The sequence below is a fragment of the Notolepis coatsorum genome (assembly GCF_963971535.1).
Source record: "Notolepis coatsorum genome assembly, chromosome: 2".
NCBI classification, from domain to species: Eukaryota; Metazoa; Chordata; class Actinopteri; order Aulopiformes; family Paralepididae; genus Notolepis; species Notolepis coatsorum.
Genome location: NC_140166.1, coordinates 227,127,958 through 227,147,225, shown reverse-complemented (window position 1 = coordinate 227,147,225; position 19,268 = coordinate 227,127,958). Strand labels below are relative to the sequence as shown.

At 43.8% G+C, this 19,268-nt stretch overlaps 1 protein-coding gene across 1 annotated transcript; it reads left to right on the top strand.

The window, feature by feature from the left end:
• The first annotated feature begins 398 nt into the window (after positions 1-398).
• Positions 399-18,377, top strand: LOC311246722 (MAX gene-associated protein-like). Its single transcript, XM_084336945.1, has 2 exons — positions 399-504; positions 17,065-18,377. Exon 2 carries the CDS (start codon positions 17,136-17,138, stop codon positions 18,240-18,242), a length of 1,107 nt encoding a protein of 368 aa, XP_084193071.1. The 5' UTR covers positions 399-504; positions 17,065-17,135; the 3' UTR covers positions 18,243-18,377.
• The last annotated feature ends 891 nt before the right edge of the window (positions 18,378-19,268 follow it).

Below are 19,268 nucleotides of genomic sequence, written 5' to 3'. Positions count from 1 at the left end.
ATTCGGTCAAGATCTATCTCACCAACTAAACTATAATAGAGGCTTGCTATGCTAACTATCCTACCCAACTCCATGATGGAAGCCGTTTACTGTTTTCACACAACAGTTCCCGTTGGTGGTTATCGAAGTTCCGCGCATCCACTGTCTGAAAAACACCGAAAAAGCACACGTTCAAACATACATCTGTCCACCACACATTTCACGGATGACCTGGATAAAGAAGCCGATAATATTCGAAGCCGAAGGTCCCCAGTATCTCGCAGGATTCGTGATGGTTTAGAACCATGTGGCAGGAGTAAAATGGCGCACGGAGAATGCGCAGTGACACGGGGAAGGACGGTGTGTGGACGCGTGCAATGACGTCGCGAGCCTGCGAGCACGCCATGTTATTTTCCAGCTTGTGGGGAAAGGGGAACCATGTTGTTTTTCTACGGGATAAAAGACGCTAATTACGGAGTTAGAACGCATCGTCGAACTGTTTTGATGTAATCGAATCTGCAAAAGGTAATGCGTGTGCGTTACGAAGCGCGCGCGGTCCGGCGGCGAAAAGATATTTGAGTAACTGTAAGCTAGGTGTTTAGGCAGCCAAGACTATGTTTGATTTGAGGCCCAGTCCTGCTAACTGTCCACCATTTTGGTTTTTAGGGATCACGCGCCATATAATTTACATTACAGATGGTATTTTTCACGAACGCAGTTATTGAGAATTAACCAATGTTTGGTTGCCGGGTGTTTTTCGTGTCAGGGTAATAAACTAAAGAGCACAAATATAGCTGTTAGTAATTAGTATGTACACCTCCATTAAACAAGGGCAGTGTGGTGTTGGACGCATGAGTTAGTCTTAATTTCGTCACCTCCCGTTGCTGTATTGATATGTTGAATTGTTTGATGTGGGATTCTGTTGGTTCTTCTTGGAATCGCATGACAATTTCGCTTCTTGGGGTAACGATTCGATTATCAATTAATCGTGATTATCTGGGCAATTCGATAGATAACGTTTGTTTTACAATGTTTGTATATTGTGGAATGCTATGTTCAGACTGCCAGCCCAAATCTGTTTTTGGCTAATCCAGATTGCATTCAGATTGATTATAGAAAGTATGTACGGAGGGGGGGGGGGAACGAATTTTTGCTAATCTGATACAAACCAAATTTGGAGGTGGTTTGAAATGCGATTCCAATCTGATTTCTACAGTCTCAGTCTGGCTGCTGAAATAGGATTTCAAAGTGTTACTTTGCAATGCCACACACAATGACAACGTTAAATCCAGAGCGACGGAAGTGCATCAGAGTGGCTTATAGTTAGCTAAGCTAATACATTTAGTTAGCTAGCTAATCAATTTGTCTAACAGCAAAAACGTAATGTTAAAGTAACCACTAGCTTCCGTTACCAGCTCTGTAGCAAATTAGCTAATGTTAACGTTAACAGTTAGCTATTATATGGGTGTCAACTACTGTTAACGGTAGCTAACGGGTAAGAATAAGAATCCAAACAAGCTAGGATAATAAGATAAAGATAACAAACATGCAGCTGCCCTTGAAATTTGCACTGGATCTCTGAGTGAATACGTTAAACGTATACTCCCATCAATATTATAAATATGTGCGTATGTACAGCCCACCCTGGTATAAATATACAGACATAACTATCCGTCTACCCTGGTATGAATATACATATCTATACAACGTCTGCCATGGTATTCTATACATAACATAACTGTCCTCAGTCTATCTTAAGTTTACAAATATATATCCTAGGTCTGCTTTGGTGTATACAGACGATAACTATATTCTAACTCTGCGCTGAGGCAAATGTACATACTTCTTACTTAAATTTACCCCGGTGTGTTAACAGAATAGCTGATGCTGTTTTGCCATGTTCAGTGGGCCTACTGCATGTTGATCAAAACATGTAGGTCTAGGGTTTACAAGTAGAGGTTTCAACATAGATTTCTAATCTTAACATAGTGCCACAACACGGCCATTGAATGCTTTGGACACCATATCTTCATTCGACAAGAGATGAGATTCGATACGGCATTATCAACTAGTGTCTGCTGGAGCACGTAGAAACGTCTTGGTGATTCACATCTATGCTGTGTGACAAACCACTGGTTCATCGGCTAATGTAGCTAACCCAAACAAGTTGCTGTGATATCTGCTGGTGCGATACAAAATATGATATTACTTTCTGGTCCCACAGGTCTGCAAGCCTCACGTATGAGACACCTAAAAGTTGCATCTCACTTACTCCAGTAATATAGGCTTCTGTCGTACATGATGTCCATCCATCTGTAGTGATAGCGACTTTTTAATCTCGACATGTTTAATCTCATCTTTTAACTTGATTGTACAGACTATATGCAAGTTTTAAAGTGCCGCCTCGATAGGATTGCATATTCCAGGTGCGGCTAGGGTAGCGTAGAGGTCAAGACCCCTATGCTCTGCATCTTCTGGCCGCCTCAGACCTACTCTTATCCGAGCTCCGGGAGGGTCATCAAGGAGAAGCCGCCTATTCTCAGTCCTTGCCCCACAATGGTGGAATGAACTACCCACTAGTGTTGTCAAAAATATCGAAGTATTGATTAGGGCTGTCTTAAATGCTTCGAAGCTTCGAACGTTCGATTCGATGGCACAAGCTTCGAACATTAAAAAAAAAATCGAAGTTTAAAAAAAAAAAAAAAAAAAAAATTAATTTCTTTTTTCAAAATTTTTTTTTTTCAATTTTTTTTTTTTACTTCGATTTGTGTGTGTGTGTGTGTGTGTGTGTGTGTGTGTGTGTGTGTGTGTGTGTGTGTGTGTGTGTGTGTGTGTGTGTGTGTGTGTGTGTGTGTGTGTGTGTGTGTGTGTGTGTGTGTGTGTGTGTGCTACCCATCCCAGTTAGGACAGCCGAATCCCGTCCAATCTTTCGCCGTCGACTAAAGACTCACTTCTTCAACCATTATCTGAAATGATAAAAAAAAAAAATATATATCTAACCGTGACTAACCTTACTGTCATGCACTTGTCCTAATAAACTAACCTACACTGTAACACGCAACACTTTGATGAACATTGTTACTCAGCTGATAGAGTTGTACCCTTCTTGCTGTCTTGTCGTACAGAACTTGTAAGTCGCTTTGGATAAAAGCGTCAGCTAAATGACTAAATGTAAGTGTGTGTGTGTGTGTGTGTGTGTAGGTGTGTGTGTGTGTGTGTGTGCGCGCACCTTGTAGAATTCCACACATAAGAAAGAAAGATACTGGGATGAATAAACAAAATAGGAAATAAAATGTAGAAATGCATGCAATACATAAATAAATATGAATCTCCATATATGAAATATAACATTTAGATAAGGTGCTACTGAGATGTTTTGGTGAGTTCTTTGTTTTTTTGTGGAAGTTGCCCTTCTTAAAAATGCATGAACATTCACTGATAATTGGTCTGTAGTGGAGTCTACAAGGTCTACATTGCCGGACCATGTAGAATTCGGACCTTGTAGACTGACATAATTCTGTGCATAGTTTAGTCTACACAGGCCATATTTCAAATAATCAAAATCTTACTTCATTCATCTTAAACATTCTTGATTTGGGGGATTGGTAGTTCCCATGAAATCTGAAGTTGTTCAAACGACAACAGCGATCCACCTTGAATTAAATCACACAGCCGAGTGAAACCTTGTTGGATGCGTCAGTCACGAAAGGGGCTACTTAATTAATTAATCCAACCCACTTTATTTATAGAGCACATTTAAAAACAACAACGTTTACGAAAGTGCTGTACAAGTCCCACAACATAAGATAAAAAAAAAAAAAAAAAATTAAAAAAAAAAAATTAAAAAAAAATATTTTTTTTTATTTTTTTTTTATTTTTTTTCGAAGCTTCGAATTAAAATCGAAGCTCGGCCCCGAAGCTTCGATTGCCAAAAAAAGCTTCGAAGGTCAGCCCTAGTATTGATACATATCGATACTGAATATTTAAAACGGTGTCGATACTCATTTCCCGAAATACCGATACTTTCTGCAGTATCGATACCAGCTGGCTTGCTCCCGCAAGTTGTTGACAGACAGACACGCTGCTGTCCTCCTCAGAGACCAACAGACACAAGCTGCTGCAGCCTCCTCCCCCTCACAGACTCGTCAGACCTGTCTTCAGTTTGTAAACAAAGCTATTAGCTAACGTTAGCTAGTCCGTTAGCTCCGTTAGCTTATGCTAGCTAGCTGGCCACCTTTATAATTACTTCATGGAAACGGAGTAACGTTAAGTCGAGTTCATACTAACTACACTAGTACACGTATGAACTCGACATAACGTTACCCCGTTTCCATGAAGTGTTTAAGTAGCAGCAATCTTGTTGAAAATGTAAAGTTAATAAATGCTCCGAGTCCGAGCATAGCGCCCGGAGAACTCTCTCTCTCTCTCTCTCTCTCTCTCTCTCCGTCATGAAAATTGTTCTAGTTGTTGTTGTAACCAAATAAAAAGCAGCAGCACTATTGCATAACTGAGTCATGTTTGCTATGTATTTCTTTCTTTAGGGGTTTGGTTCACAGTTTTAGCATGATGTTTTATAGATGGCTAGGTTAAACAGGTTTTTGTTTTTAAGAGGGGTTTGATTTAGATTAGATCATTTAGTTATTTTTAAATGTGTGATCTAAAGATAAACAAAGGGTTTTAAAAGTGTTATATTTATCTTCTCTTATAGTACCAGAGAGAAGCTGAGGAGAATCAACCAGCAACAAAAGCTAAATTTGTTTAAAAAAAAAAAATATTATTATTATTATTTTGAATTTTTTGGTATCGAAGTATCGATACTTTTCAAGGTATCGTATCGAAGTCGAAATTCCAGTATCGTGACAACACTACTACCCACCCCAGTTAGAACAGCCGAAACCCGTCCAATCTTTCGCCGTCGACTAAAGACGCACTTCTTCAACCATTATCTAAAAAAAAAAAAAAATATCTAACCCTAACTAACCTTACTGTCATGCACTTGTCCTAATAAACTAACCTACACTGTAGGACTCAACACTTTGATGTACATTGTTACTCAGCTGATAGAGTTGTGCCCTTCCTGATGACTTGTCGTACAGAACTTGTAAGTCGCTTTGGATAAAAGCGTCAGCTAAATGACTAAATGTAATGTAAGCACTCGCCTACCACCGCAGAGTTTTTGGGTTCGAATCCAGAATCCAGTCAGCGGTACCTCCGGCTTGGTCAGTCGTCCCTACGAACACAATTGTCAGTGTTCCCCGGTGGGACGCCGGTGGGGTATGTGTCCTGGTCATTGCAAACAGTGACTCCTACTGGTCTGTCTGGGCTCACGAAAACCACCGTTCCCGAATCTCGACAACACTGTAAGGCCTCATGTCTTTGCAAATTTGATATGAAATTTTTGCTGATACTCATCACTTTTAGAGTTGTGGTTACTACTGATTTATTGGAGTAAATTAAAGTATTTCTTCTTGGCTGCCTGCTAGTATCTGCCTGGCGCCGATACTACCTAGCACTGTTTGAACGTTTAGGAAGGAGGACAGTGGGCTTCACGTCCGGTAAAATAGACATAGCCAGAAGGTAATTCAAAAAGAATAATTCCAATGATCCCATCGGCGATCGCGATTACAAGTTTATATGTAATTACATGTGTCTACTGGACACTATGTTCTGAGGCGAGCAGATCTGCTTTTGATTGCTTTGGAAGAGCTCCTCCCCCACAGAGCGAGTCAGGACAGAAAGGGATCATTGACAGACACTGTCTGAACTAGACTATCCGAGTTCAAATGGTAGACGATACTGCCATCTGGTGAGATTCGATCGGCATTGCAGTTCCAGCGTATGTGGCTGTGCCAAAGTGATTCAGAGAGCTCCGGGCAAGTCTGTAGAGCGGGGATCAAAGGAAAAAGATCAAACGGTCTAATAACGAGTTTACTCGATGTTGGCGTTCAACGCATGGCGCCCAATAATGAGTATACTCGTTGTTGGCGCAGACTGAGTTAAAGATGACGATATGGTCGGGTCCTGGGAGAGGTAGTGTGCTCCTTCCACACGTTACACTCCCCCAGTGAGAGTCCGCGCTGCCAGGTGAAAAGAAGTGGGGATTGGCTACACATGTGTGTCGGAGGAAGCGTGTGATAGTCTCCCCTGTTAACAGAACACGCTTTGGGGCAACAACAATGTGGTCAAGAGGAATGGATTCTCTATTGTGCCCGAACTGGCTTGACTTCTTTATTCACATATAAGCAGTAGATGTACAGAGCTCTGCTCTCTTTGAGAGCCGTTGGAGTAGAGAAAGAAATGAGAGGGGGCGACCTCTTATATAGTTCCCTCTACGGTATAATACTCCGGTAGCTACGCCTAGAGCGCCCTCCGGTGGAGACAGATATATATGCATAGGTAACCTGTTACAGGTGCAAACAGTCATATACACAGTTAGACAGTCACTAACATCCCCACACAGTCATTTAATTTAACACTCCCACTTGTTGGTGGACTGACTGACTTCTTGGAAAGACCTTTCTTTTAGTAACAACGAGATAACATATATATATATGTAAACCCAAAAACATTTTACAACGGAAATAATATAATCACAAAAGTATCAGCAGAACATAGCATTCAATATCTTCACATTAAATATGGTCCTTGTAAACTACATCAGTTTTATTGAGAATGGGTACCTTCACAATACCTATTACCCTATGTCCGTTGGATAGTAAATCGGTGTCATTCTTTCTTATCCGATGACATACCTGATGAGCGGACATTATTTTTTGATGACATGTTTACATCCATATTGACACCTCGGGTTCCTGATAACCAAAATGGTTCCCTGTTACCTTTATGAACAACAGTTTCCATATATACACTATCTATCATTTAAAATGGTTTAGAAAGAACACCCATTCTACAAGAATACTATATTTGGTAGAGAGGATACAATTCAGTTACCTACTACATCCTGGACAATGTATTAATAACCTTATCTCCATCACTTCGAACAGTGGTTCAAGATAAACATATGTATTTGTCATAGCTAGAGATAAGTATACTCAGCCCCACATGCTGATAATATCTCTGTGGGCTCTATGCCTTTAAGTTCTGGCTATCCACCTGCAGCACCTCTGGGGTAACAAAAGAAAGAAAACAAATTTTGATGGAGTTCAATGGTTCTCTGTGTGATCAACAAAGGAATACTATGCCATCCTTACTCACCATAGAACATAGGTCATGGCGAGTACAGGCTGCTCAATAGAATGAAGTTATCCACAGTTTATCTATACATTTTCACTTCAGTCAAACACAAAAAAAACGACTCAAGATCCTCTGGGGTATCTCTTGCACAAATGGCAGATTTTGTTCGAAGTCCATACCTACAGAATGGTTTAACGTGCTTATGTCTATCTTTTGTGCTCTGGAGTGATGATAAAATCCTCCACTTTTATATTTTAGATCATGTAGATAAATTTTCTATGAACCATATTTTGTATTTGGTGGTCTTCAATACCTTCCTGGGTTGAATACTTCCCCATTCGCCCCCCACTGACTGCCTGTCCTCCAGTGGCTTGGTTGAAAACATCTACTTTTCTCTCCCACTGTATGTATGCCCCCTACGGGGGTATGTGTATTGCCCTCGTCACTCCCTTCCTGGGCATGGTCTGTCAGATGTTCTAGGGGTCTGTGTCCCCCTTTGGGGTACCTCCCACTGCTTGAGGCGCTTGACGTCACCCTCAGGTGCTTCTCGCCATCGCCCCCTGGGGGTAGCTGACTGTCTGCATAACCGTACTGGGTACACTGGGGTGTTGTGTTTCTATTTTTACACACCATGTTCTGGAGTCCAGTTCTGTCTCCTCTGTTTGTGCCTCGTCCTCACGAGTTGTCTTTGTGGCAAACTTTACTAGCATGTGTTTCTGTACTGTCCCTTTACCGGGATGATACACTAGGAGAGCAGGACTCCCTCTGTCGTGTCCTACGAAAAATCCTTTAACATCCTTGGACTTGGGTTTCCCCTTACCCTGCAGGTGCACATAGCACACTGATCCAAATCGGTGCATTCTGGCTAGATTACACTTCTTACCTGTCAGCGCTGTATATGGAGTAGTGCCCGAGTGCTTATTAAAGCACCTGTTTCGGGTGTAAGCGGCTTCTTGTACCGCATAATGCCATAGGCTCCTTGGTAAGTTACTACCTGCTAGCTTGCATCTAGCTATTTCGGAAAGGGAGTGCCATTCCCTCTCTGCCACCTTGCCCTGGCGTGTGTGGTATGGGCGTGACGTCTCGTGTCTTATCCTATACCTTCCCAATAGTGACTGGAACTCTCTGTTTGTAAATTTGGCTCCGTGGTCGGACCTCAGACATTTGACATAGGGAGCTACGTCTGCCAGGAACTTTTCCGTGGCCTGGAGTATGTCACCCCTCTCTTTGACAAAATAGACAAACGTCGCCCCTGTACACACGTCTGTAAAGGACTGTACATATCCGAAATCTCCCATGGACTCGCCGCTTACTGGGCCGACTAGGTCCATGTCAACCAGCGCGAGTGGCACCTCCACTCTGTCTGTGAGATCACTATGTCTCGGTTGGGTAAACTTTCCCGCTTTGCACATTGCACAATTTTCGTCAGGCCTACGCACCCCCTCAATGTGCATACCCTCTATTACTTGTAGTTTCAGTAAATCCTCGTAATTACAATGACCCATAATCTCATGCCATGTCTGAATATTGTGGCTGGCCGTTCTGTCATACGCATCGTCATTTCCGTTACACTGGTTATAGTCATTACACTCCGTTTTCAGATAAAATACTTTCTGGTACATCTTTATGTCAAACCGGGTACCGTCAGGCTCTACAATAAAATGTTTACCTTTATCGAAGGACACCTTGGTGCCGCTTGCAGTAGCAGCTATTACGGAGAATAGTTCTTGTGGGAACGATGGTACGTACAGGGCGTCCTTCAGCATCACTGTACGCCGGCGGCCCCTGCTGTCCGTGAGGCATATCTGTGCGTCCCCCCCTCCCGTGTGCCAGCCCGTAGATACGTCTACCGTCGGCCAGTTCCATGCAGTGCCTCTCCGATTGGAAAGTGTCGTCAAAGTTCTTGAACCGACTCCTGTCGTTGATGATATGGGACGACGCGCCCATGTCCACGACCAGTCTCCTCCTTGTGGCCCGCTGCATCTGGGCCGGCCCGGCGGTGTCCGCCGTCCGTGCTCCAAAAGCGCAGTCTTCTTGTTCCGTTATCCTCCAGGCGTCATCTCGACTTGCGTCGGTCGTCGCCGCCGCCATCGATTCTCCTGACGTCATCTCGATTCATCTCACGTCGATAGCCGCCGCTGTCGTCATCCTGTCCACAGCCGCCATCTTGTCCGTAGTCGCCATTCCGTCCGTGGCCCTCGACTCGTCTGCAACCGCCATTTTGTTCGTGGCTTTCGTCTCGCTGGTGACCGCCATATTGTCCACGTGCGTATCGTGCGCTCTGATGGTGTTTCTTCATGCACGCTCCGTCTGTGTGTCCCGGGGATTTGCAGAAGCTACACCAGACAGCCTTTGTGCATTCGCTTCTCCGATGGCCTTTATCACCGTATCGCCAGCACGCCAGTTCTGTCGTAGTCCTGGTTCTCTCTCTTGGCGTCTCTCGAGCCTTTAGCACCCTCTCCCCCTCCTCCGTGGCGGCTGGGTGGGTGTCTTCTGAGGCCTCGAAGTTCCTTAGCTTAGCCTTGAATTGTCCCAACGTAATGTCCATTGAACCGTGTGTTATCAGGAGTGTGAACGGTTTGTACAGCTCCGGTAGTCCTCATTATCATCGCCATCATTAGCCCATCACTCGTTGCCTCTCCGGCACTCCTCAATGGTGTCGTGATCTGTTCCGCTCTGTTGACGTATTCGGTCACTGTCTTGGTGGTTCCCTTTGTCAGGCCTGATAGTGCGGTGTAGAGGGCCACGACTCTGGGTCTTCCTCGTCCTATGAAATGTTCTCTCAGTACCGCTAGGCTTTCTCTGCCTCTGTCCTTAGTGTCGCGGAATATCAGCCCCATGCTGGTGTCGTCAAGCATCTGCGCCAACTCACAGTACGCATTGGCATTTCGTTGTTCATTCAGGGCTCGCTGTTAGTTCTCCGGTGGGTGCTCCCAGGATTGTCTCCTTCAGTCCCGCTCGGTGCATGCAGCACAGCATGCGCTCTTCCCAGAGTTCGTAGTTCTTTGCTTTCCCAGTGAATGTTGGCCACTTGTCTCTTCTTTGGCCTTCCATCTCTTCGTTAATGGTATGCTTAGCCTTTTACTCTGGTCGGCCTAGTGACTAGCTACGCGGTGCTATCCTAGCCTATAACTCGGCTAATCTTACTACAGTACCTCCACTAATTTTCGCCCCGGCGTTATCTGGGCCCATAACCTGTTAACAGAACACACTATTGTGCCCGAACTGGCTTGACTTCTTTATTCACATATAAGCAGTAGATGTACAGAGCTCTGCTCTCTTTGAGAGCCGTTGGAGTAGAGAAAGAAATGAGAGGGGGCGACCTCTATATAGTTCCCTCTACGGTAGAATACTCCGGTAGCTACGCCTAGAGCGCCCTCCGGTGGAGACAGATATATATATGCATAGGTAACCTGTTACAGGTGCAAACAGTTAGACAGTCACTAACATCCCCACACAGAGTCCCTTAATTCAACATCCCCCCTCCCAGACCGACGGTAGGGTGTAGAGTGTGCAACTACCAGGAAGGGGATTGGGAATTGGCATAACGACTAACATTGGGATGGGAGAAAAACGGAAAAAGAAGGGGGGAAAAGATAATATTTTTTTTTCTTTTTAATGTCTCAATCTGACAACATTTACCCCTCCCTCATCGACCTTGAAGTTTCACCCTGAGGATCCCAGAGAGACACCTTTTATCTGGGAATAAATAGAGCTCAGGGATTAAAGTTCTCCGCCATACGACGGATTTCTGTCAATTATATATAAATTATATATAATAGCATAGCCTACATATAGGCTTTTATCGGCTACAACCAGAGGTGTGGACTCAAGTCACATGACTTGGAGCGTAGAGCCCTGGTCATGGTTATTTTCAGTCTAGCAATTTTAAAGACCTTTTTTTGATGCTGAAATTCAAATTCGAACTTGTCTACAATTCTGCAACAAATATGGAATTCGTCTTTTTTATTTATTTATTTTTGATCCACTTTTTCTCCCATTTTTCTATTTTTCTCCCATCCCAATTTTCATATCATCCAATTCAACCCTCCCCTGTCTTTGAATGTTGTTTCTTGCCTCCCACAAGCCGGCTGAAATGTGGACTAAGTCATACATAGCACGAGTCCCCTCCGATACTCGAGGTAACAGCCGTCGCATCTTTTCAGCAGCGCAGCTCGATCTTTCAGCGTGGGGGGTCTAGAGACGTAGGAATATTCTGCTTGCCATTGCTCTGACTGCTTTGTTGTTGAATCAAGTCAAATCCTAGGTAAGCATATATTGTGCGTGTGAACGTTGACGTGAAAAAAAAAAAGAGGTAAAAAATTATTTTTTATTTATTTTTTTCTCTCTGTATCTCACTTGAATCGATACTCGGTAGTACCGACGTGTTTCGGTTCGGTACCTCAAAAGTACCGAATTCGGTACCCATCCCTAAGCACATGTGCTCCTAAATTAAAAAATTTAGGAGCACACAAAGAAATTTAGGAGCACACAAAAATATTTAGGAGCACAGTGAAAATATTTCAAGTAACAGTTTATTTCCCCCCCCAAAATAAATGTATATTTGTACTGTGCGTGCATGTGCAAACGGGAACGGGACACACATCTGTGCAATAGCACATACCACCAAAGTCACTGGCCCACTGTGCGTGTGTGTACTACCTAGCACTGTTTGAACGTTTAGGAAGGAGGACAGTGGGCTTCACGTTCGGTAAAATAGACATAGCAAGAAGGTAATCCAAAAAGAATAATTCCAATGATCCCATCGGCGAACGGGACACAGACATTTGAACTATTAAGTGATTAATGCCTACTGTGGCAAAGTTGTAGCCAACAACTAGGCCTAATAAAAAAGGCAGTGACATTGAACTACTGCTACAAAAGTAACAGTCACTTAACTTTAGCTTTTGCCCCTTTTATGCATACAATGGGGTTAGAAATTAACGGGGGCTTGGGGCAAAATGCCCTCGAAAATCAGTGACCAGTAATTATTTGGACCGACTCACCCGCCTGCTGTCGTCGTTGACGAAAAACAATCCGCCGGAGCATCACGTTCTGTCGAGCAGAGAAATGTCCAGACTCCAGACAGCAGCATGCATTTCCGAGAGTCCGAAAAATCTGTTGTCCCTCATATTAGCAGCCGGGCTCTCTTCCTCACGTCATTAGCATCGGCTAGCCCGATGGCTATTATGAATGTGTCTAAAGATTCCAGCCAGTGAATGCACAGAATTGGTGGCTCACCAGGCAGGGCAAGGAACGGAGAGAGATGTGAGAGTAAAGAATCAATAATCCTTGTTGTCGCCAATATTGTGTATAATAACTTCACAAGATAAGACGTTCAAACACTCGTGCCAACTGCCGGCAACAACAACACTTTGCTACATGGCAGCATCTCGCAAAACCCACCGTGCCGTCTTAAAATAAATGAATTTGAAAATGTACCCCTCACAAAGGACCACCCTAGTGAGTAGGTACTAGTACTCGGTTGTACTGATGTACATCATTTACATTTAGTCATTTAGCTGACGCTTTTATCCAAAGCGACTTACAAGTTCTGTACGACAAGTCATCAGGAAGGGCACAAATCTATTAGCTGAGTAACAATGTTCATCAAAGTGTTGAGTGCTACAATGTTTGTTAGTATATTAGGACAAGTGCATGACAATAAGGTTAGTTAGGGTTAGATATATATATATATTTTTTTTAAAGATAATGGTTGAAGAAGTGCGTCTTTAGTCGATGGCAAAAGTTGGACATGTTTCGGCTGTCCTAACTGTGATGGGCAGTTCGTTCCACCATTGTGGGGCAAGGACTGAGAATAGGCGGCTTCTCCTTGATGACCCTCCACTCGGATAGGAGTGGGTCTGAGACGGCCAGAAGATGCAGAGCGTAGGGGTCTTGAGGGTGTGTAGTTAGAGACCATTGACCGGAGGTAGGCGGGAGCGGTTCCCTTTGCCGCATGGTATGCCAGGTCGAGGGCCTTGAAGCGGATTTGTGCGCCAATGGGGAGCCAGTGCAGGTCCCTTAGAAGTGGGGTGACATGGGCTGACTTCGGTAGGTTTGAGATCAGGCTGGCCGCTGCGTTCTGAATGAGTTGAAGAGGCTTGGTGGCAGTGGCCCTTAAAAGTACAGAGTTTGGTACTCAGCCCTAGAGAGAGCTCAATACAGAATACCAAGCTGGAAAAGTTTTCTGTTGGTTCTTTAATAACGATTCTAGATTGACAGGACAATTTGCGATGGGAAAATAGTAGGGGAGTTGACGTCATTGACCATGACATTTTGTCGATTTGCATATTCTTGATCGACACATCGTATTGTTGTTACTTGTATGTGCCTTTTGCGGTGGAAATGGCAGATGTTCAAATTCATAACATGCGCAACGTGTAATCTAACTAGTGCGCAATGAATCACGTTCAAAATATATATAACTTCTCTTAAACCACTATTTGTGATTCTGCCTATAGCCAGGACTCAACTGTGCATGTTTTGCTCGCATTTCATAACTTCCGCGTTTCACCCCAACTCCAGCTGTAAGGGAGGGGCTGAGCCCGATACCCCCACCTTCAATTTTAGAAGCTATGACAGCTCTTCAGCCCTGCGTTTACAGCCCTGAGGAGCAACGGGTCCAATGCGTCTAACATGCTTTACATCCTCGCTATTCCTGTATGCCCATGTTGCGGTAAAAACCGTAACCAACGTTAGCTACTAACGCTAAGACTTAGACTAACGCTAACTAAGCTAACCCTGGAAAGAATTCCAATAGTGAGGAAAGGTGGCGGGGGGGCTGAGCCTGTCTCTCTCCCTCTCTCTCTGTACGTTCAATGATTTGAAGTAGCATTACACTATACAAACTTAACTGGATAGTTGATGATAATACACTTCATTAGCAAAAATATAGTAAAATCATTTGTAATCACCAGCTGGTAAAGAAATCTCTGGTTGATAGTTTTTTTTTAATTTGTATCTAAAGCTACAAAGTTAATTTGAAAATGTTCACTGTTTTTCAGCATTTAGCTACAGGGCTATACAAATACATTTGATTTAATTTGGAAAAGTGTGTTTTTAGTTGACCGTGAAAGATTGGGTGTTGTGGGAGAATTGTTCCCGGAGTAATCAAATGTAGACAGTCAGGTAGGCTTGAACAAACATGGGTTTAATACCAAAGCAGGTTCAGGAGAATCAAGGAGTTACAGCAGGATGACTCAGAAAGTACACTGGCCGAGTGTCCCCCAACTGAGCTCTCGATCAACAATTGTGGTCGCATTATATACAGTCAATACAGGAGGGGCAAAAGGTGTGTCCATTGTTAGTGGTCGAACTGGAAAGGTGGGTGATTGGTCTGTTCCATGGGGGGGGGGGTTCGGGTCCATGGAGGGGGGGGGGGGGGGGGGGTGATGTGTTTTGGGGTGGTTTGTCTGGAATGGTGAGTTAGGGCCCTTTCTCACTCACCCTATTCGGTTCGCTCTGCTCTGGGGGGGGGGCTTGGGGTGGTTGGACAGGAGAGGTGAGGGTGTGGGGTCTTTGGATACAATGGAGGGTGGGGGCTTGAGGTGGTGGTAGGGGGGTGGGGTTGAAGGTTAGACAGGTTTAGACAGAATATTGGGGGGCAATGCTGTCTGTCAGGGAGGGGTTAATTACAATTTGGGGTCGTGGGGGGGAATCCAGTTCTACCACAGTGGCCTCTACTGTCCTGACTGGTGGGAAGTTCTTTCCATCACCATGGGGCCACATAATAGCCTGCTTCGTGGAGTAGTTGGTCTCTCTCAGGTGGCCGGAAGATGCAGACAGTAGGGGTCTTGAGGATGTGTAGTTGGAGACCATTGAAGAAGGGAGCCGTTCCCTTTGCACAGAATGCCAGGTCAAGATAATTTGAAGTGGATTCTTGCAGTAATGGGAAGCCAGTGAAGCTCTCTGAGAAGTGGGATAACGTGGGCTGACTTTGGTAGGTTGGAGATCTGGCGGGCCGCTGCGCTCTATATGAGTTGAAGCGCCTTGGTGGCGCAAGCTGGTAGACCAGCTATTTTCATATATCTGCATCGGTCCAATGAGCAAAACTGGGCAGATACATCCGTAAACATATATTGGCTGATGATAGTGATTTTCTTTGGTCGGATGAGCTGAACTGGGTAGATGTGAACAACCAATTTGGTTATTTCACCGTCTAGCTGCACAGATTTCTGTTTAGTTTTTTGGCAGTTGGCACATGTTTTGTTTGGGTACTTGCGTGTTAACAACAGCACTGAAGTAGACTGCATTATTTCACAGTGTTTTCATGTCTTTTCACTTTACCGTATCTTTTATACAGACCACATCACATCAATATAGGTAAATATCAGTTGATGGCCATAACACATATGGTTATCTGTATTGGCCAAAATGTTCATATTGGTGCATTCCTACTCGCTAGCCTCTTCCACAGATGCCACACGCTTGAGTACTCTGAAGATCGCTTGGAGGCAGGTGCGTTGCCAACAAACCATATGAGCCATGATTCTAAAGCTGATTGAAAACCCTAATAAAACATTTAGTTTTGTGAGGATCAAACCAATTAAATCTTTGGCATGTAAAACCATCTGTTGCCTTTTCTTCCCATGGATTGTATTTGGTGTAAAACACAAAATGCTTGTTACTTTGACAAAATGCTTGAAATATTTATGCTGGTTACAAGATTAAGGTTTGACTTAATAAAAGGGGAATGCCACCCATTTTAAGAATTCTTATATCTTCTTCCTGTGCCCCAGGACACTTCAGTCAGTATTTGTGAACATGCACCACTCTCTTGAGGTTTATATTCTAGAATTGATGGAAGGTCTGAACCAGAATGAAAACATATTTGGCTGTAAGAGCTCACACCGACATGGCACTTTTCCACTGCATGGTACCGGTTCGACTCTGCTCCCTTTTGGTACCAGACCCTTAATCTTCCACTGCAGATAGTACCGCCTTCAACACTGCACTCCAAACTCTGGAACCTGTTTAATGTCATAGTGAACCCATTACAAGATTTATAGAAATTCCCTAGCGAATCTCGTAGTTACATCAATATTGTGCTGTCGGAACAGTCTTATGTTTGCAGGTATTTAATGTTCCCCCATTAGGCCTCCATGGTGTAGAGTAGTGTGTCTGGCCAGAGCAGCCGTCTTGTTTCACCAAATGGAAAACATTGGGAATACTCAATCTATAGGAGGCTACAACCCTGCTTAGCTTACACAATGTTGTAACTAGAATATTAGCTGAAATAAAATCTTGTCGGTGCACAGAGCTCTAGATTAATCAACTTCTAATACAATTTTCACATGAGCTAATTTCCTGGTCGATAAGATGATAATGCTGTTACTGTAATGATGTTACGAGTGACGATTCTCTCTGACCAATCGGTGGTCTGCAGTGTTTTCACATACACCTTTTGGTACCGCCTCAGCTCACTTGCAACCCCAGCGGTGATACCAAAAAAAGTACCCGGTACTATCCAGAACGATTTTGCCCAATCGAAAACCAAAGAAGGACCATGCAGTGGAAAATGCAAGCTATAGGCCGAATGACTTACAGTTACAATACTAGTGAAACACTTGAGTATGAGCAGTTCTCACAAGTTCACAACTATAGGAATTGCTGCATCAGGACAAGGTGATTTCTCTATGAAAATAAATGTGCAGTCAGTCCTGGTGAGCAGAGGTACCTGCCCTAAGCCTGCTTATCAATGAAGTTTCACCTCGGCTGATGTCATCAGGCTGCGTGTTGTCCTCCACCTAAAGAATCTTAGAAATCACTTCAGTGGGATCACTCCATATATTGTGATATGCCTTGGGAATCCTTTGAAATGGTAAACGAATGACAAACCAGTTCATGAAAATCGTAATCGTTCTTAATCAAAAACAATCTGTTTTTCAGGATGCCGACTTGAACCATGGGCAGATGTATGACAGAGGGCCTCCTGTCCTTTAACTGTCTGTGACTTGTTCATGGCCACCAAGAAGAACAAGAAGGAGATGGTGCTTCACGAGGGAGGGCCGAGTGCCCCTACTTCAGCGCTGGCCGCCGCCTCTCCGCCTGCCTTCTTCGTTGTCCTGAAGCCGGGGAAGGCAAGCGAGGGCGGGATGGATCAAGGCATTCTCATAACGGAAAAAGAGGCAGACGACATCGGAAAATCCAACGTGAACGTAAGGCAAATGGTCAAAGTGTCTGCTATATTTCCCATGATCAAGTCAAACCCAGAGCCGGACAATCTGTTGGCGGACAATCTGTCGGCGGACAGCATCTGTGGAGACATCAGAGTAACGCTGGACAACAACAACATGTGGAACGAGTTCTTCAGGTGCAAGACGGAAATGATTCTGACGAAACAAGGCAGCAGGATGTTTCCCTACTGCCGCTTCCGCATCTCCGGCCTGGATCCGTCCAAGAACTACTCCCTGGTCTTGGACATCCGACCGGCAGATGACCATCGCTATAGGTGGACGGGGCAAAGTTGGCAAGTCGAGGGGAAAGCGGAGCGTCATGAGAAAAGTACGCCTTTCGCACATCCACAATCTCCGTCGACAGGACAGCACTGGATGCAGAATCCAGTGTCATTTTACAAACTCCAGCTCACCAACAATATCTCCGACCAGGAGGGGAACGTCGTCTTGCATCCAATGCACCGCTACCTGCCACGACTGCACATTGTTCTGTCCAACAAAGCTACTAAAGAGCCAAACCTCAGCGGGCCACATGTTATGATGTTCACTTTCCCACAGACCGAGTTCATTGCGGTCACAACCTACCAGAATTCGCACTTTGCCCAGAGGAAAGTTGACTATAATCCCTTTGCCCAAGGACGGAAGGAAGATGGACCCAGCTCTTGGGCTCTGAAGTTGAAAGCATGTCCCGGCATAGACTCTCCGAAAGAGGAAGCCACAACATCTAAGGAGCTAAATCCTGTGAAAAAGAGCTTGAAGTCTTTACTTGCAAATCATAAGCCAAAAACCATGAAGGTTTTGGATCAAAACACCCCTGCTAAAGAATTCCAGAAAACTCCTCCAGACAAGAACCTGTCAACTGTGAAGCCCATTGAGGAACCTTCTCGGTAAGAATGCTAGTATGGTTTAAAAAACGACAACCTTGTTCTCCCAACTTTGTCTGAAACGATAAATTAGGTAGTAATAACAAGAAGAAAAACGTATAATTATCTATTGGATATTGAAGTAAAGTGGGGTTTTATTGTGTTTGAGAGCTGTTTGTGTTGCTACTTTGTGCTTCTCGGCTACTGTATCTGTTATCCGCTTTACATTTCACTTACCTCTTCCTCATATCTTAAACCTTTATTTGGAGTTCAAGACCTGTATCTCTTTTTCTATTGGGTTTTCATTAATTTCCCGCTACTGTCACTGAATTTTGTGTCGGACATATGCTAGAGACTTGAATCTTTAAGTTCATGTTTCTTTTATTGGTCATATGTATGATAACACTTGAACGTTAGTCATAAAGTAAAATATATATATGAAAAGGTGGAATTGTGTGTAAAAGTGGAATTTGATATGAGAGAAAGGAATACGAAATATAATGTTACACTATATACATATGACAATGAGGATTTGTGTCTAAAAGTGACAAGTGTATACAACAGTATTGCACATTAGGTGTGTAGCAGTCCCGGTTCGATAGCTGAGGTCATAGTTGATGTATGCACCAGGGAAGCAGATGTACACAGTGGTACATTTATGTTTTTGAGTTGAAAAGCCTGGTGGCCTGGAGCTAAAAACTGATCTTTGTACTATGATAGATATTGATAATGTACAGCAGCTTCACAACATGTATCCCCGATGAATACCCACACCAAGGGATTTATAATCCAAATCTAAATCGGCCTTGATGATTTACATTGGCTTTGTCCTGATCCAGATTTCGGGCCTGAATTGTATAATCGGTATTATAACTAATCAAATGATTTATATCTGCAGTCATAATGTAACATGGTCCATATCCATGAAAATACAGCCACCATGAATTTAAAGCCATTTTCACATCCAATATTTGGCGGCACAAATGCAAAATATTCAAGCCTTCATAGAACTGTTCTGGTTCTTTAACCCTGTAAGGCCCAAATTAATGGTTAA